General features: G+C 41.1%; 1 protein-coding gene across 18 annotated transcripts in view; it reads right to left on the reverse strand.

Annotated features, from left to right (window-relative positions):
• AFDN (afadin, adherens junction formation factor) overlaps positions 1-26,291 on the reverse strand; it is a 144,832-nt gene that overhangs the window by 55,102 nt on the left and 63,439 nt on the right. For 14 of the 18 annotated variants that reach the window (XM_027603063.2, XM_027603061.2, XM_027603062.2 and 11 more), the window contains exons 7-13: positions 23,665-23,776; positions 22,412-22,579; positions 19,414-19,458; positions 14,688-14,782; positions 13,174-13,436; positions 7,670-7,739; positions 3,377-3,495 (exon numbers count right to left, since the gene is read on the reverse strand). In XM_027603063.2, the coding sequence (XP_027458864.1) occupies positions 3,377-3,495; positions 7,670-7,739; positions 13,174-13,436; positions 14,688-14,782; positions 19,414-19,458; positions 22,412-22,579; positions 23,665-23,776 (872 nt within the window). The remainder of the gene's footprint in view (positions 1-3,376; positions 3,496-7,669; positions 7,740-13,173; positions 13,437-14,687; positions 14,783-19,413; positions 19,459-22,411; positions 22,580-23,664; positions 23,777-26,291) is intronic. The other 4 variants (XM_027603068.2, XM_027603070.2, XM_027603069.2 and 1 more) reach the window with 1 other exon arrangement.

Here is a 26,291-nt window from a genome sequence, read left to right on the forward strand (position 1 = left end):
TGCCAAGAAATATAAACCAAGAGCAACTAGGAATCGGAACACTTCGAAGAATTAGCACTGTCCTAATGTTTATGTATTTCCAGGTATTCTGGGTCAAAGTACCTCAAAGGTTAGGTATATTTCTAGTTCGATAAAAAAGTTCTCCAAATAGTGGATCACCCTGCCCCCCCCCCCCCCACTGGTAGGGTGGAAGGTTCACTGTTCTGTGAAATTCTTCTTTCAGTTGTAAATATACACATGTGTAGGTATGTGTCCCTTGTGGCACAATATACAACAGGATTCTGTGTTGTGTACTGTGGTCAAACAACATCTGAGAGCCATTAGTAAGCACAGAATTTCTAAAATGTGTAAAATAATTACAAATCCAATTGAGATTTCCTTACCTTAGATTTATACTGCTCTCGATGGATGCTGTTCAGTTTAACTACTCTTTCATGTAGACATGTGGTTAGAATTTCAAGCAATTTAATCATTACTCTAAGCTAGTTGGCTACTAGCTGTATTTTATGTATAACATTCGTAAGTCACCTCCCACCCCAAACAAACTGGCAAATAATTAGATTCCTAAAGAGTTTAAATCTTTACCATTTAGCTCAGCTTTTACAGATGACCAGGAAAAATTTTACAAAATTTGTCTTCGAATAGATTAAGAAAATTAAAATTGACAGCAAAAGCAAAGAAACATGTGCTGTGCCTTCCCACAAACTTAACTGGGAAGTGAAGAGTGGGGCCACAGTGACTTACGCTGGGGTGAAAGAACCACTGAGGTAAGCATGGGCTCAGACAAAACTGAGGTCAGCGCTCAAACAGAGCTTCACATCTGCTGGAAGGGCGGGTCAACGGCCTTATCGGTGCTGATGAGTTTGTGAGTTAAATGATGATCATTTTCAAGTCTACCAATCCCGGATAAACGGTGACGAACCCGCCCAAGTTCAGGGTGTGGAGTCACTGCTGTGACCGCTCATTCACTACATGGGCTCCTGTCACAACTTCTTCAAGAAAGGAGAAGAGAAGGAGAAGAGCCCATGACAGCCACAGACTAAAGTCACTCGTCCCCAGAGGCTCCCGTCCCGCCACCCCACCTCCCCCAACACTGAAGGAGCAACAAAGAGAAACACAGCGAGTTACCTCAAACTGTTTTCATTGTGAGAAGGAAAAACAAAAGTCTTTCCATCAAATTATATGCTTCACAGTTTTTTATCCTGTCTATGACTGAACAATTTGGATTCAACTAAACAATTCAGGTGTAAAAAGGCTCTTATAAACAATAGAATTTAAATGTCCAATTATGTTTACATGTCTCTTAACTCCTACATTTATAGGCATCTAAAATTGCAGATAAGCAGTTACTTTCAATTTACTATCTACACAATAAACTGGATGAACCTTACCAATTGTTTCATCAATTTAACACATCTGGTAAAAATAAGGAATTTAATATCTCACCAAAAAAAAAAAAAAATGTGTCAGTGAGAACTGAAGGCACTCCATTATTCAAAAAGATTTTTTTCTTTGACTAACATCAGTATTTTATTTTATTTTTTAAGATTGTATTTATTTATTTGGCAGAGAGGGAACACAAGCAGGGGGAGTGGGAGGCAGAGGGAGAAGCGGGCTTCCCGCCGAGCAGGGAGCCCAACGTGGGGGCTCCGTCCCAGGACCCTGGGATCGTGACCTGAGCTGAAGGCAGATGCTCAATGACTGAGCCCCTCAGGCACTCCTAACATCAGTATTTTAAACATTATCTATTAAAACAACTTAGATTTTTATGAATATACCAATTAAGTGAAGCATTGCTTATACCCACATTGTATATGTGAAAAACAAAGACTGAAAATAGAAGAATCACCTGTTTCCATCACTGCTGTAGTATCAACAAAATAGTACATACCTATAGTTCCAATAAAACCTTTAGTAAAATCTTTGCTCACAGGATAAAATCAATTCTAACATACAGTGAACCATCAGATGGCTATCTGACCCTGTACTAACCTACTATATTTACTTACCAACGATATATATAGTTTACACACACACACATTAATTTTGCATGTCCTAAAAGAATTATCCTAATTGCTCTTTCCTCTCCCCCATTTGATTTATTCACTCATTCAAATATTTATGGGCTAAGAACTATGATACATTGCTCTCAATCACCTTATAAATAAATAGAGGCATTCCTTACGAAGCTAGTTTACCATTTGGAACATCTTATTCTAGAATACACCAGCGAAAACAAGTACAGACACAGGAAGTAGACTTATTATTACATCTAAAAAAATTCACAAAGCCAACAAAAATCTTGAATAATAACCCAAAGTGCAGGATAAAAACAAGGGAAAAACCTGAGATTCCCATATCAATCTACAAATTCAATTACTGTGATAAATGATATTAAAAACTTGTAACAGACAGCGCCCTCTACTGGAAGATGGAAAATTAAAGAACTACATCAGCTGCCTGTCACCAAATTGATACATGACCTTGGGCCAGTCACCTGCCTCAGTTACCAGATCTGAGAGAGAACAGTTAGAATGGCTTCATCAAAAATCTGAATAGCACAAAAAGAAGGACACCCCCAGTTCCACTAATGATAATGAGAGTACGCGATACGGTACTCCTGAGTTATTATTGCCCGATTGCTGTCTCTGTGTGTTTAGAAACCTGCTGGAGAAGTACTCGAACCCTATCACGCTGCTGCTGAAGCTCATCAGCATTTGGAACTCATCACCTGTTATTTCAATGTGTCAGGCACTGACATCACTTTTCAACATTTAAACAATGTTAAAAAGTCACAAGGAAGTAGAATTCTAATTAAGGTAACATGTACTTAAAAATCGTAAGAAAAGGAAATAACAAAAGGCAGAAGTTCTCTGTTCAAAAACACTAGGCAGGAACAATGGCAGGAGAAACATATTTATCCCTTCCCTTCTCAGCAGAACATAAGACACAGTAATGTGGCACTCAATAAATCCTAAAAACTCCACCTGAAGTCATGTTTGGCTTCATGTATTTAAACATGGAAGGATTTTGTATACGGATGGGTGAAATGATGACTAAATTATCTAAATATAAAAATTATCAAATATTAACATCCTAGAAAAACTTCCTTTCTCCATGTTTTACAGAATAGCACAGTTAAAACAGAAACATTTTTAACTCAAAGTGGCTCCCATTTCAACCAGACAGACGACACCGTGGCACTGGGGTAAGGAGTACCACTGCTCATGAAGCCCTCTTCAGTGCAGTAATGTGAAAAGAAAATAGCATTCTAAAAATGTCAGCCAAACCTCAATAGAGTCAATCATCTTTACCCCAAGCCCTTTCTAGGAACACTTTCACTTCTTTCATAATTAAAAAAAGAACTACTTCCTACCTGTTTTCTTGCCTGCGGTAATCCTGCTGCCGTTCTCCTCTGATCATTGGCTTCACCATCCCGCGCTCCACCGTGCTGGAGGCAGACAACACCCTGTCGCTGTCCAGCCTCGTGGTGCTCTAAGCCAGGGGAAGACACAGCATTTAACCAAGCAAACCAACCAGGCTTTCACTTACTCTTGCAGGTGAAGATGTGATGCAAGGCTGCCAAGCAGGGGAAGGCAGGAGAGGAATGCAGAGGAAGAGCATGGACAAGAAAAAGGCACGGCAATGCTGAGGATGCCATGTCCACAGCGGCATGCCCCAAAACACAGTCATCAAAAGAACAATAAAACACACAGCCACTTTGCTTTTCAAAGAGCTAGCCATGGGCTTTAAAACACAGTCAGGGCAGAAGTGGTACATATACACAAGGGTTCCTCAACCAGTACAGTAAAAACAGTAACTACTCCCAAAAAGTCCTAATTCAGGAGAGAGCTAAGAGAATATGTACAATATGAAAAGTCAGGGTCTTTGTTTTACTTGTTAAGAAAGGATTTAAAAATCTACTCATCATAGCTCAACACCCAATGAAGAAGTGAGTACAGAAATTGGTTTATTTCTTGCCCTTCATCAACAGAGAAAAGGCACACTTATACAGGCCCAATACGGTACATTTAAGCTCTTCCAAGCAGGGCACATCCCTAACCAACCCAAGGCAGACAAAACAGATAAGTAACCTATATTAGTACAAAAATAATCAGAATGGGCGCCTGGGTGGCTCAGTTGGTTAAGCGACTGCCTTCGGCTCAGGCCATGATCCCAGAGTCCCGGGATCGAGTCCCACATCGGGCTCCCTGCTCAGCAGGGAGTCTGCTTCTCCCTCTGACCTTCTCCCCTCTCGTGCGGTTTCTCTCTCTCAAATAAATAAATAAAATCTTTAAAAAAAGAAAATAATCAGAACACAATCAATAAAATTATACAAAGAAATTCACTGTAGCAAAAATTTTATGTCAAATTTCTCATTGTATTTGTTTATTGTAGAAATTGAGATTGATAATAGAAATCATTCTTGTCTTACCAACCAGAGAGTAACTCTGGACTGTATTTATCTTTACGGTTTTTCTTATTTTCCATAAATGAGGTTACACAACCTACTTTGTAATAAGTACTCTTTTTCATACGTTGTAAACATCTTACAATATTTTTATGTTACAGAACTGTAATGGTTGTGTAACATTTTGTTGTCTATTCACCAAAATTCATTGAACTGTCCATGATGACTTTGTTTAAAATGTTCACCAGGACAGGGCGTCCTGACAACCAAGTCTGTAAATATATATATTCAGACATAATGGCTACTTCCATAAAACACATTTATAGAAATAAAATGCTTGGTCAATGGATGGCAACAGACTACAAAAAACTGTTATAAATGAATAATAAGAAGGCAATGGATAAATTATGGTATGTTTATAAGCTAACATATTACAAAATAATTTTAGCCTGTTTTCAAATAAAATGATTACAAAAGCATAGCCAAAGGCCGTAGGACAGAAAGGTGTGCACGTGTATTTAATCACTTCAGAGTGCATTCATGCGCACAAGTGCAGCATAAAGAGCCCAGAAAAGGATCCATCAAAATGTTACCAATAGCCAACTATAAATTGAGGATGAATGATTTTCATTTCTGTACATTTTTTAATTTACCAAGTTTTAACTATACACTTTCAGAAGTTTTTATTTAATTTAGAGAGAGAGCACGAGAGAGAGAGAAAGAGAGAACGCGCGCGCGAGCATTCATGCGTGGAGGGGAGGGGCAGGGGGAGAGGGAGAGAGAATCCTCAAGATGACACCCTGCTGAGCGTGGAGCTGGACGCAGAGCTCAATCCCATTACCCCGAGATCATGACATGAGCTGAAATTAGAGTCTGACACCAATCGACTGAGCCTCCCAGGCACCCCTAAGAAACTCAACTTTTTATGAAGACAGTTACATTTGGTTCCAAGAGTATTTGCTCACGCACAGTCGCTCAGCAACTCCTTACTGCGGCTCTTCAATGCCCTGAGCGCTTTCTGAGCACAAGCGGTGCAGCAATGAACATGCCAAGTGAGATCCCTGCTTGCACAGAGCTCACATTCCACAGTTGGCACAGGAGACAAGGATCAGATGGCAGTACAGGCTGGCACAGAAAATTTAAAGTAAGGTGTAATTATGCCGGGATGCTCAAGAAGTTTCTTCAAGGAGGTAATGCGTAAAAGTCTCATTAGGAAGGGGCTAGCTGCATGAAAACCAGTGGGAAGAACACTCTAGGAAGAACAAACATGCCCGAGACTTCAGATGGGAAAGAGGTGTGTGGTCAGTGTGGCCAGCACAGGCTGAGCCGAGAGGAAAGGTGGGCCAGGTCAGAAGGGGCTGTGAAGGCAGGGCAGTAAGACGAGCGAATTCCTATTTTCAGAACACCAGCCCGGCCACTGGGAGAAGAGTAGCAAGCCAGGTCAGCAGAGGAAAGATTGCTAACTCAGAAGCCATGCAGATTCCCCACCATCCGACACCTGGAGACTCTGCCCGACCACTCATGGCGGTGACAAAGACAGGCACTTGTGGACTATTTCAGACAAAGAGCAAACGAAACTTGCCAACAAGTAAATGTAGAGGCTGAGGGAAGGGAAGGAACCCAGGATAACCAGTGATGGACTTCTGTGGGGACAACGCTATGGGTGAGGATATCATTTACTGAGACGGGGAAGGATCAGGGAAAGAAGGATGTTTGAGAAAGAAAATCAGTTCTGTTTTAGCTACGTTAAACTTGAAATATGTCTTAGACATCACCATGGCTGTATCAAGCAAGGCTCTGGAGTCTGCAGAGGTCAGGGCCAAAGATACAGTCAAGAATAATTAATGTTTAGATGTACTTTAACTCCCCGACTGCATAAGATCACCTCAGGAACATGTATACACAGGAAAGAAGATGCCCTAGGTCTGAAACCAATGTGAGAAGTCAAGTGGAGGAAGACGTGGAGGAGGTACCACCAACAGATGGGACCCAGGAGGACTGAGCACCAAGGTGGGAGAAATCGGGAGGGCGACACCCTGAGGCTGAAATAAGAAAGTGCCTCAAGTAAATGGTGCTAACCTATCTTCAGGCCATCGGAGGGAAACAAGCACTGGACTGGGCGATCGGGACGTCAGCAGAGCACAGGACAGACAGAGTCCCTATGAAGACAAGAAGAGGGAGTAACAGGAAGTCCCTACGAAGACAAGAAGAGGGAGTAACAGGAAGTCCCTACGAAGACAAGAAGAGGGGGTAACAGGAAGTCCCTACGAAGACAAGAAGAGGGAGTAACAGGAAGTCTCTATGAAGACAAGAAGAGGGAGTAACAGGAAGCGGAGCAGAGATGACCTCCTCAAGAAATCACACAATGAAGAGAGGCAGAAAACTGGGGCCAACAGCTGGAGGGCCCAGGATGGGTGTTTAAGAATGGGAGGTGCTATAGCATGTCGGGGCCGGTGCTGCGGCACGGCAGCCTCAGCCTGCCACACCTGGAGCAGCTCCTCCCCTGATTCCGCACTAAGCCTGTGTTTGGCTTTAACCAATAGAAGGTGAGGGAATCAAAGCGGGGCACCAGCTCTGGCCCAAGCTTAGGAAGGCCTGTCAATTCCATGATTCTGTGAGGTACCAAAACATCTGGCTGTCCTCAGGGAGAGATGGGCAAGAGGTCCCAGGGAGAGAACCTGAGGTGACAGGGAGAGGGGAGGCCCAGCCAGGCCACCAACCAACCCACCAGAAGCTGAATGCGGCAACATGGGTCACCACCAGCAAGACCAGCAAACAAACAGCCCTGGTGAGTCTAAACAACACTGCACAACTGTCAGTAAATAAAATGGGTGCTGTTTTACTTTAGTCCACTAAGTTTTGGGGAGGTTTGTTACTGAGCGACAGATAACCAAAATGAGGACATAAATTCCTTATCATGCAAGATAAGGGGTGACTGTGGAAGCCAAGTGCCTGAGAAGGTAAGCTGGCAGGTGGATGAGAGGGAAGTCCGTTTTCTTCGGAGGTCACCTGGCCAAGAAGGGTTACTTAGAGGATGAGCCTAGGATGCACTGCTTGGAGGAGAAAGCACAGTTCCCCGGCCTTAGGCCTGTTATGTATCACTAAGAGGCAGCACAACAGATTAGGACAACCCTCAGTTAGAGACCACAGTGAAATTTGTCTTCGCAATAATTCTATGAGTATATCACCAATAATTCATCCATGGTGTCCTATAATGCCACGCAAACACAGTCCAATCACGTCACGTAAATTACCTACCTTGCTTGTTGGTAATGCTGTTCCACTATGAACATCTCCTCCTAAATCAAAAGTTGTCTCTTGAACAATTCTTTCAGAATAAAAAAAAAAGAAAGAAAGAAATACATAGAATTAGTAACTCTCGAATCATAAGACATCTTTTTTCTCAATAATACAAAAGAAACGGCTAAATATCCCAATTCAAAGAGCCTCAAGAAATCGCTTTATTTTCAGCATATAAAGTTACAGAATAAAAAAGCTGTTAAAACTTTATGAACTTTTCGGGGCACCCAGGTGGCTCAGTCAGTTAAGCGTCTGCTTTCAGCTTAGGTCATGATCCCAGTGGCCTGGGATGGAGCCCCAAGTCCAGTTTCCTGCTCAGCAGGCAGCCTGCTTCCCCCTCTCCCTCTGCCACACTCTCTCTCAAATAAGTAAAATCTTTAAAAAACAAAAACTTTATGAACTTTTCTTACTGCTATATACTGAATACTCTCAGGATCATATTTTTTAAGACTATATTTTAATAACAATAAATTAAAAAGAACCATAAAAGAAAAAAGCAAGCTGCTTCATCACGTAACAGCACATAAATGAAGTGCAGATGTCTGCGGTTTCATGAGTCCACTTGCTGGTACAGGGAAGGCAACCGTGTTCATCGGAGGATAAGGCACGGGCGCGAAGCCGCCATCCTCCCAAAGCCAATCTGATGATTTTTTTAAAAGCTCATGGATACCACTACTTAGGCTATAATAAAGAAATGGGGAACTTTTGTATAATGTTAGTAATCAGATCAAGAGTTACTCTATTTTAAACAATTTCTTAGAATATCTAAAGATACCAAACTTTTAAAACCATCATTATGAAAAATTCAGAAAAAACAAAATTCATTTTGAAGACTCAATAACCTGAAGCAAGCTATGGTTCTTCGGCACAAATAAAGGTAAATACAATCCATTAATCCCAGACCAAGAGAGAGGCCCCAAAAAAGGGGGGAAAAGAGCCCTAAAAACACCTGGAAACCAACAGGATAGGTCAGTGCTTAAATTTCCTGGGCTTCTGCCCAAGGTAATCAAAAAGAATGACAATCTCTTTTGTTATTTATGTGTGTGTGTGTGTGTGTGTGTGTGTGTGTGTGTGTGTGTGTATAAAATAAATAAATCTGTCTAGTTTCACAGCACCGTGGTAACTTTAAACTTGTATTTAAGCCCAATCTATAGAATGAAACCACAAGTGATGGAGAAGTTCAAAACAATTTTTCAAATTAGAAAATCAGGTACAAATTCCTCCTCTACCGCATCACTATGAAAATAAAATCATCTTATAATACAAAACAGTATCATACTTTAAAATAGTAACTTGAGAAAGTAAAAGCTTATACTAAAAGCCAAATACTTTGTCACTTATCCTCTGTCACCAAGATATTCACAAAACATAGAAAGTTCTCCTGGTTTCTAATGGTTGGAATGGGAAATTCAGTTGAGTTACTTTGTCTCTGATAATGAAAGCAGAAGTACGACAGCTCACCTCCCTCCACCATCTATCAAAGCTACATACACACCGCACCTATCCCTAACTCCATGTTACTGATGTACGAAATACAGCCAAAACCTTCTTGACTCCACACGTGATTATCATCCTAAAATAACAAATCTACTCAACACCATGCAAAGCTCTTTACTTTTCCCCCCAAAGCTAACAAGACTTTAAAGTTTAACATGGACCCACTTGTACTACATTCTGGATACGTAAATGATTACAAAGTGACTTATTTATGACTTTAATGACATTATCTAAGTATAACCATTGAGGGTAAGAACCATGTCCTGGCCACCTCAGCCCAGAGGACAGTGACATGTGACACAGGTGCCCCATGAATGCAGGCTGGATGAATACATACATGAAAAGGTGAATGAGTGCATCGAATGCATCAACAGAAATCTCACCCTGACCATCAACATCAAATTGTGCTACTTTGCTAGTCTACCATCCACTAAGGATTTGAAGACACAGACCCTGAAATCTGCAATTAAGAACACATGCATCATGTATCACTCACGGAACTAGGAAAAAAAAGAACAAAGCCCAAGGTTACTAGAGGGAAAGAAATAAATAAAAATCAGAAATTAAAAGAGAAGACTTTGCAACTGGTACTGGACAACCTAGAAGAAATGGATAAAGTCCTAGAAACATACAAACTACCAAGTCTGAATCATGATGAGATAGAGAATCTGAACAGATGGATTACTAGCAAGGAGATCGAATCATTAATCAAAAACCACCCAACAAACAAAAGTCGTGGACCAGATGGCTTTTCTGGTGAATTCCACCAAATGTTCAAAGAAAAATGAATACCAATCCTTCTCAAACTCTCCAAAATCCAGAAGAGGAGGGACCTCTTTCAAACTAATTTTACAAGACCAGCATTACCCTGATACCAAAACCAGACAAGGGCACAAGAAATGAGAATTACAGGCCAATATCCCTGATGAACAGAGATGCAAAAACCTTGTACAAAATATGAGCAAACCAAATTCAGCATTACATTAAAGGGATCACACATCAAGATCAAGTGGGATTTATTCCAGGGGTGCAGATGTTCAACATCCACACATAAGTCAATGTGGTCCACCCTATTAACAAAATAAAGGATAAAGATCACGTGATCAACTCAACAGATGCAGAAAAAGCATCTGACAAAATTTAGTATCTGCTTACAATAAGAATTCTCAACAAAGAGGGTACAGACAGAATGTACTTCAATATAATAAAGGCCATTTATGACATGGCCACAGCCACACCATACTCAATGATGAAGACCTGAAGGCTTTTCCTCTAAGATCAGGAGCAACACAATGATGCCCACTCTCACCACTTTTATTCAACACAGTATTGGAAGTCCTAGCCAGAGCAATTAGGCAAGAAAAAGAAATTAGAGGCATCCAAACAGAAATAAATCTGTCACTCTTTGCAGATTACATGGTATTACCTATAGGAAACCCTAAAGACTCCCATCAAAAATATATTAGTTTTATATTTATATATACTTACTTATATTTATATACATGTAACTTATACAAATATACTTGTATACTTATATTTGTTTATATATATAACTAACATATATTAGCTATATACATATATAAAATGGAATGTTAATTTAGCCATAAGAAAGAAGGAAAGTTTACCATTTGCACAATATGGATGGAACTGGAGAGCACTGTGCTCAGGGAAATAAGCCAGACAGAGAAAAACAAATACTGTATGATCTCACTCATGTGTGGAATCTAAAACAAAACAAAAAACCTAAGCTCATAGTCACAAAAGAACAGACTGGTAGTTGCCAAAGGCAGGGGTGGTGGGTGGGTAAACTGGGTCAAAAACTTCCAGTTGTAAATTTTAGTCACAGGGATGTGACATACAGTACGGAAACTAGAGTTACTAGTACTGTACCGCGTACCTGAAGGTTGGCGAGAGCTAATCTTACAACTTCTCATCACAAGAGAAAAAAAGTACCCATGTATGGTGATGGATGGTAACTGGACTTACTGTGGTGATCATTCAGCAAAAACATAAACACTGAATCATTATGCTTTGCACCTGAAACTAACACATGTCAATTATACCTCAATAAAAAAAATATATACACACATCCAGGAAAAAAAACAAACCATGGGTTATCTACCTAGACATATGTATGATAGTTTGACAATAGAACAAAATTAGTGTTTATAAAAAAAATGAAAGTTCTTTCTAATTTATGATGTACATATAAGTACTGGTATATTCAACCACTGAGCAGTTTTCACGAGGTTTGTAAGGAAAAGATGTAATAATAAACATAAAATTTCATAGCACATTCCCATCAAAGAAACCTAGACCATGTTCTTAGTATGATTCTGCTTTTGGCCAGAGATAAGATGAAAACAGACACCGTGGGCAGGCCTCCAAAGCAGGAGCCATTACGGCAAACAACTGGGGAGGGACCTTGCATACAGACAACCAGAAAACCCTGCCGGGCAAAACTCAAGGACTGTAGTGATGGGGCAGGCACAGTCTTACCACTACAACTGCAACACATACCATCAAGATAAGTATGATCTACCACTCAGGAATGAAGTACGATTGGGAAAAACCGCAGGTACCGCTTGAAAAACAACGTGCAACAGGCCAGAAGAAACCATTCCACACGATGATTTCTTTGGCCAAACATCCTACAGGTAAACGGCAAGTAAGACTCTCAGACAGGCATACCTCAGCCTGTCACCCCGTCTGGTGCTGAAAGGAAGATGCAGGCCTGAAGAAGAACGGAGAATTAGAATGGAAACCATCCGAACTGTCGGCTGAAACAAAGGGGGCATGGTAGAGGTCACGACGAGGGGCAGGAAATGCGGACGTGGCTCATAAGTAAATACTGCCTTAAAAAAGGAATATAAAACAAATGGTCCTCCAAGACACAAAACGGAAGGATGACTTTAGATACACATTCCGTTTAAAGCTGGAAGACTATTCAGGCAGAAATGGGCTTTCTTGAGAAGTCAAGGCCCACAATGGTTTTCCTTGGGAACCAAGGGACGGGTCCTTGGCTGAAACGAAACGTGGAGCTGGAGGTGAGCAGCTGGGAGAAGGTCTCACCCCATGACATTTCCCACGTCCCATGTGCCTAGGGGAACATTTGTGATGATCCACGAAGTGTCATCGTGAAGAAAGATATTAAGTCTTACTTGTATTAGCTGCCTTTTATCCCTTTTCTGGGCCAGGATTCAAGATGGACACAGAATGACCTAATAACCCTCCAAGAAAGATGGCAGTAGAGTTTACAATGCTGGGAAACTGGCAAAAGACCAGCACAAAGAAACTAACAATTCGCACCTGCCCGAGAGTATCAACTCCGGGTAGCTAAGCAAAGGTAGGTCACAGAACAAAATAACAGGACAGGCAGCGGTGAGAAGACCACCCACACGCTGTGTCCACGGTGCTGGTGGGGCAGAGCTGCTCTGAACTCAGCGGACTCTGGCTGCCTGCCACAGCGTGTGGGAAGGGCCGTGGCAACAACTGTCCCAGACCCATGCCCTAGCAGCTGCAAGCTGGGTGACAAAGGGGCTAAACAGTGTATTCTTTTAAAAAATTACCATTACCAAAAAGGAAGTCTTACTCCCTCCCCTGTCAAGCAGTTTAATTAGATGATCAGTAAGGGTTTGTGTTCTCTGGTAATAGGCCCACACTGCAAGTCCTCAGAAAGGCACTAGGTGGAGCTAAACTATTTTTAATTCCTTAAAGAGTTCCTAGGGTGTTTCATTACTCCTAACCCTAACCCTAATTTAAAAACCAGCCCACAACTTCAATTTTACAATAAAGCCAAGACCCCTTTCTCCTTCTTTCCTCTGCAACCAACCCAAATCAACAAGAACAACAAACCGTACTTTGAATTTTAAACATAAAACCACCTGTCATGTATGCCGACTTCAGATTCCTTTACAGATAAATCAAACCACCCTAAACTCTTAAAGCTGATGGAGAGCAATTACCCAGGCTTGTGTCTGGGACCCTTGGTGGTCAGGCCTGCATCCACAGATCTCTTGGCCAGAGCATGGTCCTGGCTCGGGTCCACAAACTTGAACACGTGTGACGTCCCAAACTGCACTTTCATCCCACTCTGCAGCATGGTTGTCTCTGAGATGCGCTGTCCTTCCACGTAAGTCTCGGCCTCCATGCTTCTCGGCGTGACAGTGACAACTCCATCCATGTTTGTGAGGTCACAGTGATGGGGCTGAATTCCTGATCCAAACAGCTAAAATAAAATCAAAGAAACTTCCATCATAAAGGACACGGTATTTAAAAACAGAATTTTTAGGGCCCCTGGGTGGCTCAGTTGGTTAAGTGGCTGACTCAGGTCTTTTTTTTTTTTTTTTAAAGATTTTATTTATTTATTTGAGAGAGAGAGAATGAGAGATAGAGAGCACGAGAGGGAAAAGGGCCAGAGGGAGAAGCAGACTCCCTGCTGAGCAGGGAGCCCGATGCAGGACTCGATCCCGGGACTCCAGGAGCATGACCTGAGCTGAAGGCAGTCGCTTAACCAACTGAGCCACCCAGGCGCCCTCAGCTCAGGTCTTGATCTCAAGGTCATGAGTTCAAGCCCCACACTGGGCTCCATGCCCAGCATGGAACCTACTTAAAAATAAAAACAAAAACCCAGCATTTTAAAACCATGAGTTCCTCTTTTATGATAAATATAATAAAATAAACTAGATTTTTGGTGCTTTTTAAGTAGAACCCCCCCACAGTATAAAAGGAAATAAACACTGTCAAAATAGTCTCAGAATTATTGAACACATTATGTTTAGCATCAAGTAACTTGCTTTAAGACACACTATAAATCTGAATTGAAAAGCACATGGTCATCTTAAACATTAGATAAGAATAAATCTGTACAGATGATTAGGATTACAAACTCTATTTATCTGTTTTACTGTTGTGCTGAAGGAAGGGATGTCAGAACTGAAAATGACACTAAATAACCCGACCCATCATCTGCAACCGGGAAATGACAGCACAGGGAAGGGGCAGTCTGCTGGAGGTCAGCTGAGTTCAATCAGGTAAGGAACCCCGGCCTTCCTCATTTAAAGAACATGCTATGCTGTTTTCACTGAGCACCTGAGTACCATATCTGGCTAACACCATTAACTACAGCCCAGGGAATGCCCACCGCGATGGGCAGCAGACCCAGCAGCAGGCTACCTCCCCTGATCCTGAAAAAGACCCACAAAGTTATCACGATCTTCTGGAGAAAAGCCAACAGTCTCGGAGGAACTCCACAAACCAGGTCAAGTTTCCAGAGGTGGGGAGTGGACATAATGTCACAGTCTGCTCTGGTCGTGCTAAGGCAAAGGAAAGTGAGCCAGAGCACACAGTTATAAAAGAATAAAGTCTTTCCTGTGTGTCTGTTCCTGTATCTGCTACCATGCGCAGGCCCTGTACCACGTGCCTCTTCCCACCCAAATGTAAGGACAGATGGTGGTAGAGCCGCGGCTCGCCTGCACACCTGGATGGAGTTCTCATCGAACTTTTCTGTCCCAACCTCAGTGACACTCAACTGAAGGCGGTAAAGCTTGGGCTTATCTCTGGAATCTGAGCCATCTGCGGGAAAGAAGAACAAAGCTTCATTTGCCAAGTCTGATGTTCTTGTCATGTTATTTCAAACAAGCCAACAAAGCAAGCGAACAAAAGGTTATCTTAGAAATGACATAACAGTTCTCAATTCTCAGCGTTTCATTTCAAAGAACTCTCCGTATTTAAATCATGCAATTTAATTAAATGGATATAGAAAATTTAAATTAAGACATAGACACATTAGCTTCTGTTTAATCTAATTTAAGGTGTTAACATCATCATCCATAACCAACGTTTTCTATCACACAAAAAGCAATTTCTCCACCATGCAGCCTGGATTTTTGCGACTGATTCTGAAGAGCAATTCTATGAGGCAGATACACAGACCTTCCCTTCAGAGCAGACTGTTCTCCCAGCAAACGTACCACCTGTAGAGTATACGGCACCGTAGGGACTGACGGGGTGCAGCGGAATCACAGATGGGGGTTTTCAATGTACAATCTCATAGCTCATCCAGAACTCCGGACCCAAATCTCTGGGGATGAGGCCCACACACATGCCTTCCGAATAATCTCAAGTGATTCCAATGCCCATTCCTGACAGTAAGTTCCAGTAAGAACTACCATTAAAAGTGCTTAGCTTTGTGGAGTGGAACGGGGGGGGGGGGGGCAGAAAGGGACACTGGGTTTTTTTTGTGTCATTTTATACCTCTGTGAACTGCTAAAATGTTTAACTTCCCTGTGCATGAATTTCTATGATGGGGATGGCGTGGGGAGAAGGAAGAAGAACCAGCACCAGGACATCCGCTCATACCCAAATGTTTCCTCACGTCTCACCTACTATATATTCAACCTAACAGAGGATGTCAATCAGAGATTTATTCTGATTTCAGAGCTGTTAACACACAAGGAAACATGCCTCACAGAATTAATGTGAAGTGAATCATGACCCATCTCCCAGCTGTGAGAGCCAACCTAGTGTGGGTGTGCAAAGTCCTAAAAGGGGCACGAAGAGTCTCCCTGATCAACTTTAACGCATTAGTAACTTGCTGATTCACTTATTGAGTTGCCAGTTAAAATCTCTGGTCACTGGGACCAGGAATTAAGCTGTGAGAGCTTCAGAAGTTAAACATTGGGAGTGTACGTGGATTTCAGACTGCTAAAATCTCTTAGCTGTGGTGTGGTCTGAACTCTCACAGACAAAATACCTCATGAATATAAAAGTTCCGTTACAATTGATGTTAATCGTAGAGTACACAAAATAACATTCTAATCACATTTCCCACTTCTGAAATATTTCTGAAACCTGTCAAGTCTGGATGAAAGTAACCTGTGTTTGAGAGCCACAACGCCTAATATCCATGGAAAAACTGGTTCATCATCTGCAATGCTTCACAGCTGGAATAACCTCATTGTGTGTGGTGGCAACGGAAGCATTTTTTTTAAAGTTTTACTTTCAACTCCAACTCCACGTCCTGATCCAAAATGAGGCATCAGAACCACCTGAGCCTTCTCCCAGAGGTGGGCAGGTCCCTTCTAGAACTGCTGAGTCCAAATCCCCCAGGAATGTGGATTATTTTGCTTGCTTTAAACACCACAGGCAGTCCCAATAAATACTCCCAGTCAGGAAGCATTCTGTGTTCTTCCCATCCTCCATAGCACCCCAGACTACTTTATCTTCATACCACTAACCCTATTCCATGATTATTTCCATTTACTTGCCCCCCCCATCCCATCTCTGAGCTCCTTGGCGGCCAGATTAAAAAACAATCTCTTAAAAAAAAAAAAAAAAATCTCTTGATTCTGTCGATCAGTACAGTGTCTGGTCCACAGTACATTCAACGAAGATTTATTAACAGTGTTTAATTAATAGCTAAAAATGAAGAAAATAAAGCAATATGGTTACAGAGAAATTACACAAATGAATTACAAAGAAAGCAAAAGAAGCAAATAAATGAAGAACAATCAAAACAAAGTTAAAAATACAAGAATATGAAAAATATGTGTTTAGGGGTGAAAGAAAAAATTCACATTAATATTCCTCTGCATTTTGAGTGTTTCTGAAAGGTATCTTGTGACTAATAAATGGTTTATTATGTACTCTTCTAGATCAACAGATTTACAGGTGTAAAGAAAAAGGGGGAAATACAAACTTCCCCTCCAGCCCCTCCTTCCTCCCTCCGTCACTACACTGGAAGCCTCCCCACACACGGGGAAGAGGCAAGCTGCCTCTCAGTCCCTCTTTTCTTACACTTTCACAGCAACAGAAAATACAGATAAAGCCTTCATGGACAGACTTTGAATAAACCCAAACGGTGGCCACAGAATTTACTAGGTACAGTGGTGTCTGGTTTGAGTTGGGGAGTGAGGGGAGATGTAGGCAGGTGATCTTCAAATAAGCAGTATCTTTCTTTTTGGAAAATCTCACTCCCTTCTCTTCATTAAGAGTACGAGGCCCATCTCATGGGCATTAATGAACACAGAAAAGTGTTGCCTAAAACAGTATCTTGTATTTTCTCCCCTTCCTCAACTGAACAAGAGCACCTGAGCACCTTTCTTCCCCAGAGACGACAGATCTGGAGCACTTTTAAAAGCACAGACAAATCTAAGTAACCCCCCCACATACAACACTGCTTCTACCAGAGGGGTTTTGGGTTTTTTCTTCATGTCATAATGTAGAATTAAAAATACATAAAATATTCATGTGGTTTGAAATTTAAAAGGCACAAGAAGTAAACAATGAAAAGCACCCTTCCTTTCCTGCCTTAATTCCCTACCCAGAAGCAAATCTTTAAAATCTATTTTATGCATATATAATTAAGCAACTCAATACACGTATTTTTCTTTCTCCCTTTTTTTTTTTGTACCAACATTAGAATACTCTTTAGGGTTGACAAATGAAATACATGGCATCTAGTCAAATGGGCAATCATTGGGACCCAATTTACACAAAAACTGGTTTTCTATCTAAAACTGCTCATGTCTCTGGGTGTCTTGAATTTTATTTGCCAACTCTGGTACCCTTAAATTACTATTCACATTGTTCTGCATCTCGTTTTTCTGCTTTTGCTTTTTTTTTTAATTTGAGATATAACCGGAAGTTTTTCTTAGTATTCTAAATATTAAGGGAAAATAGACCATTATGAACAGAGCATAACAACATTTTTTAAAGAGTACTTTTGTTTTTACAACAATTCTATTCCTCCAACTCCCCTTTTGCCTCTGCTTGCTTCCCCAGGTGAACCCCGGGTGAAGTTAGTATGTGGTGCTAAGTGTTGTTTTTGCCATGCCACTTAGGGGACGGGGAGGGACTCGTTCATTTAAAGAGCGCTGACCGAGCGTTTCCCGGGTCCCAGGCACGGGGAGAAACTGAACACACATTCACATCCCCACAGAGCTCACAGTTTAGTGAATCTACATGACAGTTATACCCAATTCTGAAGCTTACTGAATGAAGTACAGAGCTTAGAGCATATTTTCACTAACTCTATTCGGAGAAACAAATAAACTAGCTCTCCTCAAATACAAATGGAGAACTAAAAGCACTTTGGTCAAAGCTTTGATGAGTTTATTCTATGCATTCTTTTATACACACCAAGTAAAAAAGGAAATGCCATTTTCTCTCTCGTTTCCATTACTTTACAGTATGAAATTAACAAACACGAAAACATTAAAGAATCCTTTTCAGGAATTAGAAAAAAAACAATAAAAACAGGTCTTAGACTCTCTATGAGTATCAATATAGGTGATAAGTATCACTTATTTATCTGTTTTTGTTGAAAAAAGAACAAAACTCCAAACTCCAAGTTCAGTTAATATCCAATGAAAATCTGTACTATCAGTTTGGAGATAATTCAACCAACAAATACAAGATGCTAAAAGGTGGGTAAACTTTATACAGCATGGAAAAGCATCTGTTACATTCAACATGTAAAAAAATAACATTTAAAACATAAAAACAGACAAAAAGTATTTCCATAAAACCAAAAACTAGCTGTACTCCTGAAGATGACAGAAACAGAAATAGACAAATTTGAGAAAAATGTTCTAAGTAAGAAAGTACATCTCTGCTAACAAGAAGAAACGAATTTCAACCAGGAAAACAAGGAGAATCCTAAGGAACACCCTAAAACCGGGTCATAATGTAATACGTTAGTTCCCTACAAAACAGACAGTCAATACGAGTGAATGCCAGGTGTGTGGCTGAGTCTTCCTCCCGCCCTCCCAAATACCGTCAGACACATGCCAGTGATGGGGACACTTCCTCCCCATCAGCACTACGGCTGAGGGTGAGCGCGGAGCCCCTCCCACCCGCCGCTGGGTCCTGGGTGCATTCTTACCCACCACCCTCACTCTCCCCCCACCCTTTCCTCCCCCAGCTCCTGTCCTTCTTCAGTCACATTTCTCACTCTAGACTTAGCCTGAGTAAAGGAGCTGGACATTCCTGCAAGCCCGGCTTCTGTGAGAGGAAGCGAATACTGCACATGGAGTGCTGACGAGACGTCAACCAAGGCAGGATGGCACATTACATTTCTTAGAATAAAGTTACTTGGATCAATTAGGAAACTAATACATAAAATGTCTGGCCACTTAACATTATTTTGCCCAAGAGGCTCTGTCAGTGCTCTAGCTAGAAAAGCAGTATGAACACAGCATTACCTTCGTAAGGGTGATGGTTGTAGCAGGCAAAGCGATCCCTTCTCCCTGGGGTTAGAGACACATGCACGGGGCCCAGGTGAGGGCAGCGTCGGCAGGACAGAGGCCACGCAGAACACGCGGAAGAGGGAAGGAGGAGAGAGACAGAAGAGGGTGAGCTGCAGTGGGACCCCTTTCAAAGGATGAAAAGCACGTTTCACCCAGAGCTTTCGGAGCTGTGAGGACAAGACAACAGCGCTCCAGGCAGCGCGTGTTAGAAACCAATGCACACTGTTAAGGAAAACACCAAGACGACAGTTGAGTCACCAAGCAGCAGGAGAGCAAGTTAGTTAACCATGTAGAAGACTACCACCCAACGCGGCTGAACACATTCAAAACCAAACCAAAGAGTAAAATGACTTTTTACCCCCTATCTCTCCAAAAGACAATAAAGACAATACAAGCATACACCCCCATCTCAAAAACCTCCCATCTACAACTCCTGCACCGTGGCCCAACCTGGAGGATACTTGCTTGGCTGGTAGTATGTTCAGTGCATGGACAGCACTTATCTATTCATGACAAACCAACATTTACCGGTATTATTGTAAATGGAAAAAGAAATCAATTTCATTCAGCATGCTGACTGTGCTCAACTCATAATAATAATAACAAAAACTGAAAAGGACAGCATGACCTAGTAAACAGAATGTGGCTTTGGTGTGAGAAAGACCCCGGCCCAGCCTCCAGGCCCACCACCAACTGCTCACCCTGGCGCCAGTGGGACACTGAAGGACAGACACCTGTGGAACCACAAGCCGGGCTATGGGCCGGAAGCCCAGGGTACTCGGGAGGGACTCCTCACACACTGTGTTACCATGATGCCTCATATGGGAGTCACGTGAAGGCAGGAACACCCCCTTCACTTTTGTACTCACTGCTTTCCCTGAAGCAGCCACTCAGTAAATGCTGAGTGCCACGAACAGAGGAAATGTGTTATGAGCATTAACCCGGTATTTGGTGAAAAGTACTAGAGAATTAATTTTTATCTATGGCCTGTTATTTTCCCACACCTATAAAAATGTCTATGTATTTTTTTTAGCTGGGAAACTAAAAATATGAAATAAGCAGTCAAAATAGCAATTCTCACTAGAATGGAAGTTGCCAAGGTCAGCGGGTTTAATCTGTTCAGTCAGTGCTCCACCTCAAAGGCCCAGGACAGGGAGGGTCTGACAATAGTAAGTATCAATAAATACTTGTCAAATAGATGAAGGACTGAATTCTCATCCTGTCTCTGCGACCCATCCAAACCACCTCTCCATTATTCATTTGAAAATTATTCTGTCAGCTGCTATTATCAATTCTCTCTAGACTAATATTCCTAAATCCTCAAAAAGTTAGATTTAGAGAAAACAATCATTAGTTTCTAGCATGTAATGCAAAATTTTAAAAAGCAGACCCAATGCCCAAAGATCCTAAAAATTTGTTAAGTTCCAACACAATGGCTGGCCCTCAGTTGCCGTTACTGCCACAGATGACCAGCCCCCCGCGCTCACATACGCCAGAGCGCACAGCAATACGGGGACATGTCTCCGAACCACAGTGAGAAAGTTTAAATGAATTTTTCAGCCGGAGAACTGAGGGACAAAGCAACACTAACATACTCCTCACAAACAGCTAATTAATCTAAAAAACTCCTCAAACATAATTAAGTATAAAAACTACTACCTGCAGCATATTGCCACTGATTGTAAATTACAGAGTATTAGTCAAACCAATACCATTTTTCCTGTATCGACAGGTCCTACTTGTGCCATAAGATCGTAGGACCATAGGTACCTCATCTATTCATTAGTTATAATCTCGCCAACAAAAATAAATGCTCATGAATCAAAGAAGAGAAAAACTTAATTCCTGTCCAAGCAACCACAGATGATCTACATTTTGGCTTCCAGCTTTTTCTGTACTTACTAATTGAGCTTTATCTAAAAGCATTTCTCAGGGCGCCTGGGTGGCTCAGTCAGCTGACAGTCTGACTCATGATGTCGGCTCAGGTCATGATCTCCGGGTCCTGGGATCGTGCCCCACATCAGGCTCCGTGCTCAGCGGGAGTCTGCCTGGGATTCTCTCCCTCTGCCCCTCACCCCCCCAAATCCCCCCTAAAGTAAATAAATAAATCTTTAAAAAAATAAAATAAAAAATAAAAGCAGTTCTGGGCAGGAGAGCTCAATGCTCTGTTCTTCACAGCATTTCATACTACAGGTTACATACTACTATTTGAACCAAATGAACAAAAATGGTATCGCTTAGCTGAATGATAAAATGTCATATACACATATATGTGTGTGTGTCACATCTATACGCTGCATTGGGGTATGTGCATAAAACACTTCTGTAGGAGTGTCAACATATTTCTCTACCTCATGACTAACTTAGAACAACAGCTTTAGCTTAATTAAGAGAGCTCTAAAAAGAAATATCTAACATGAAAATAAACTTAGTCTATTATTACTTTAAAACCGAACAAATATCCTTCCTCTTACAGACTGATTTCTTAGATGTACTGTTAAATTTAAAGATACCTTCTCAGACACTGTTCATACCTTCAACAATACTATGGTAAATACACACACACACACACTTGCTTCTATCAAATTTGCCCTAAGAGTACATTTCAGTTTGTCATTTTTTAGGTTAAGTATTTTATAGGTTATTTTTGGAAAAAAATTTTAAAAGTGGATCATTTAAACTTCTCCTTAAACTCTCCATGTTCACTATTTTAAATTTTGTTTTTCAGTATTCGTTTTTGTCCATGTGAACTCTATTTTTATGCATAAATATACATATCCTGTGACCTTAAGGTTCTGGTTTTTCTTAAATATCATATTATAAAAACAACTTTAAAAAAAAAATAAAGGGTCTAAAAAAGGGTTGTCAGCCAACAGAAAGGATACTTAAATAAAATTCATTAAGAGCATCAACACTTGAGGACAGAACAATGTATGCTGACAGTATGTCTCACCTGGGCTTAGCTCTACTAGATAGGGCAGCTTCTCAGGCGGGAGCGCAGAGCCGTAGCCCGACCCCTCTGCTCTCTCCTTGCCCTTCAGCAGCTTCCCATCGACATGTTTCTTAGTTTTCTTTGGGATATAGTCTGGTGGCCTCCTCTTCAACTGAAAGACTAAAACCCCTAGAACAGTGCACAGTGTCAATCATCAAGCAGACTCAAATCAGCATACATGGCCAAATGACTCACCATCAACTCTTCTAAGATTTACCAAGAAAATATAATTTAACATCTCCCAAGGAGTGACTGAGTGAAGGCTTACCCAATTTATACTTTTACTCAGTAGAGGAAATATTAGTCACTCGTGTTCTGAAAAATTCTAGCAATTTCCAAAGCTTATTTTAAATTAACAACTACCCAAGCACATGACATGCTTGAAAACAACACAGCATCAGTTTAAGAACAAATCAATGTTCATATTGGTAAGTAATCCCATGATCAATAAATACAATCACACACACACACTACATGCATACACAAATACATATACACAAATATATTTTTAGTTGACCTGATTTTTATTTAACTCAACTGAATTAACTCAGAATTCAAAGCAATTTGAATTTATATTATAAAGAGGTAGACTAAGCAAGTGTATACTTTAAACTACCAGTCGACATTACTGATAGGATGAATGGGCAATCAATCTGTATGTCTTCCTTACGCAAAGGCCTCTACTCAAGGACACCCAGCTTACAGTGTGAAACTGAAGGCAAGAAAACTATAGCTTTCAACCTTCACTGCTCTGAAATAATTAGGGGAAACTGAATGGCGAAAAGTCTGGATTTCTCATTTGAAATGACTAAACTCCTGGACAATCTCTAAGGCTGTAGGTCACTGTCCCCGTTACAAGCGCTCAGCGTGGAGAGGACCCTGCCACTGACAGAGAACAGTGCTCTTGCGCTGGCTGACACAGTGCGGGACCCCCGTCCTGTTCCTTCCAGACAAGGTTCTCCTCCTACGGCGGGACAGCCTGTTCCAGGCCTACACTCCAAACTCACACAAGCGGAGTGTGGCCCTCAGGACAACATCTGTCAAGTCTAGGAATGAGCTAAAAAACTATATAGCAAACACACACACATACACACAAAACCAAAAAATCCTGCCACGCACGCTCCCCAGCATCCTCATAGTTAACAACTCACATATCTGGCAGAAATTTAATGTAGCATATAAGTAATTCTTTAACAAATAAAATTACCCTTTACCTTTGTCACTTGGCCATTCCCTGAAGATCTGTAAAGGACACTCATCATCATCAAGGATAATTTCTTTAGCACCTTTTTCATCAGAATGCTGGGCTCCAGGAGGAAGCATAACCTGAAAGGGAAAAATAATTAACTGTGCTATACCTAAAAAGTAAATTACCAGGATTTACAAACCAGAATTTACTGTAAATAAAGTCACGGTAAAATTAAACTGATCAAACACGACAGACAATTCTCCAACTATCAACGAAAGTGAAGGACAACAACTTCCAAGAAAAAGCTTTGCTGTTTTTATCTACCTGCCTCTCTGGTCCCCAAAAAGAATGAGCGGAGTAATGTTTGTTTGTTTTTTGACAAACTTATATGGAAGGACGGTATGTAATGGTCAAATTGTGGGTAATTTCTGTAATTTTTAAGGAAAGACCACTCCACTACTCAGTCTCTGGTCCCTAATCCACTTTCTTTGCATCATCAAATAATTGTTTTTATAGTTTCATCTAATGGGAGGTCTCTCAGGATAACTGTCACCTACCAACGAAACAGCATAGCATTCTTTTTCTTGTAGATAATCGGTCTTTATGATTAAATTTTAATAAGATCATTTAGCTATACCACAGGGCTATTCATTCAACAAATGTTTTTAAGCATCTGTTTTAAAAGACTACATTCAAAGACACTCTTAAAATTCATAATGCTGTATTAACTTTTATGTTTTTATGGTAGCCAAACAATTTTCTTAATCATCTGGGAAAGCCCCCAGTAATACCGAGGGAGAATCTAGGTGACAGTAGCCCAATAATCTCATGCACCTGCTGGACTTTTGCCCTTCCTTCATTCTACTTTAGTATTAAAGCAAACCAAAACATGATTATAGAAAATAGGAGAAGCAGCCAAGCCACTGGCATCTGAACATTATTTGCAACCTACGGTACTACAATGTTATCTCAATAAACCTTACCAATCAAATATATCATCATATTCATATACTAAATGGATTAGACTCTTGTATAGAACCCTTTAATTTCTTTCTACACTGCTTCAAGTTACCTGAAAAAGACAAATATGTTACAATGCACTGTCCTGCTAAAGTAATTAATCTTTTCTTGTACTGTTTTGTATTGAATTTAGTACCTTGGGCTTAGAACACACACAGTTCAGAACCTGACCTTTGCCCCTCTCCTGCGCCAGTCTTTGTCACGCACCCTGGTAGATCCCAGCCACTACTCAGAGCTCTCAGATTAAGCCACGAGTTCCACGTGTCCATGATCTCTTGAGTCTAAAAGGCTCGTTTCCCAGCATCCATGTCTAGCTCAACTATGGCTCCTCCAGGAAGCCTTCCCTGACCACCATGCTCGCTCCAGGGCTCCTTGTTTTGCGTTTCTCACTCCTGGCTTCTCTGTCCCCCTTTAGTGAAGTTCTTTCAGAGATAGCCCTTGCTTTTGTACCCCAACAGAGTAATGAACGAGCAAGAGGAATTTAATATTTACTGAATAAATAGCTAAAATAACCAATGAATGAATATGGAAATGCTACCTATTACATAACTGGTAAGATGGCAAACCAACAGAACAAAGACTATCTAATTCAAGATTAAAACAATAATCAACTCCTGATTTGTACTCCCTAAGCTTGTGAAGTAGAATCTGCAAGGACATAACAGAACAGAAAAAACCCAAAGAAGGAGACCCTCAAAAGAAAACATCAAATGACTTTAAAAAGGCCTGTCACGACACGCCCAAAGTAGGCTTTCGTAACTTCATGACCCCGATGAAGGTGTCCTTTCATGTTTGAATGTCATCAGTAAAAGTATGGCAGAAATTAAAGAAAGGGGAAAAAATGATCAAGTTCATTACCACACAATGTATCAAATGCAACTTTGTATGGAACTGATGAGTATTATTTACCAGACTCTCACACACTTACACAAAAAAACATTCCCTTGGGAATAGCTGAGCGATCCCCAGTCTCGGGTGCAAGGCTAGGCGCTGGTAACCAAGTTCCTGCCCTGGGTGCTCACAGACTAGCAGGGCCGCAGCTGCAAGAGGATCAGGTTTCTGTTCAGCCAAGCAGACCCTATGCACATTACTGATTGACTGATTTTATTCTGACCAGAACACTTTTTACATCCATGACCAACAAAACCATAAGGAACATGCATCCAAATCCATCCTTCTCCAGGGGCCCAATTCCTTAATGCTCATTATGTATTCCTCCTGAACAGAAAAGCAACAGTATCACCAGCATTATGAGAGGGTTCTCCTCTACTTCATACTTAACCGCCAGGAGGAAAATGTACCAGAATGTCCTGTATCTTAAGTATTTCCCCTTCAGAGGCGATGCATGCTTACCTTGACTACCTATTCCCTCAACCTCACCCCATGAAACACCCCCCCACCCAAAGTAGGGTAGAATTTCAGTTCAGGATACTGTTTCTTTATCTATGAACCCTATTCTCCAGAAATCCAGTATAAAATCTATCTTTTATTTCGGAAGCATCACTTTCCCTTCTAATTTATCAATACCATTTCTTATGCCCTTAGTGAGACCAAAGGAAATGAAAGAGCATATCAAAAAACAAACACTCGTGATCACCCATCTTTCCTCACCCCACAAAGAAATGAGCTTTG

This window comes from Zalophus californianus, chromosome 7 (assembly GCF_009762305.2).
Source record: "Zalophus californianus isolate mZalCal1 chromosome 7, mZalCal1.pri.v2, whole genome shotgun sequence".
NCBI classification, from domain to species: Eukaryota; Metazoa; Chordata; class Mammalia; order Carnivora; family Otariidae; genus Zalophus; species Zalophus californianus.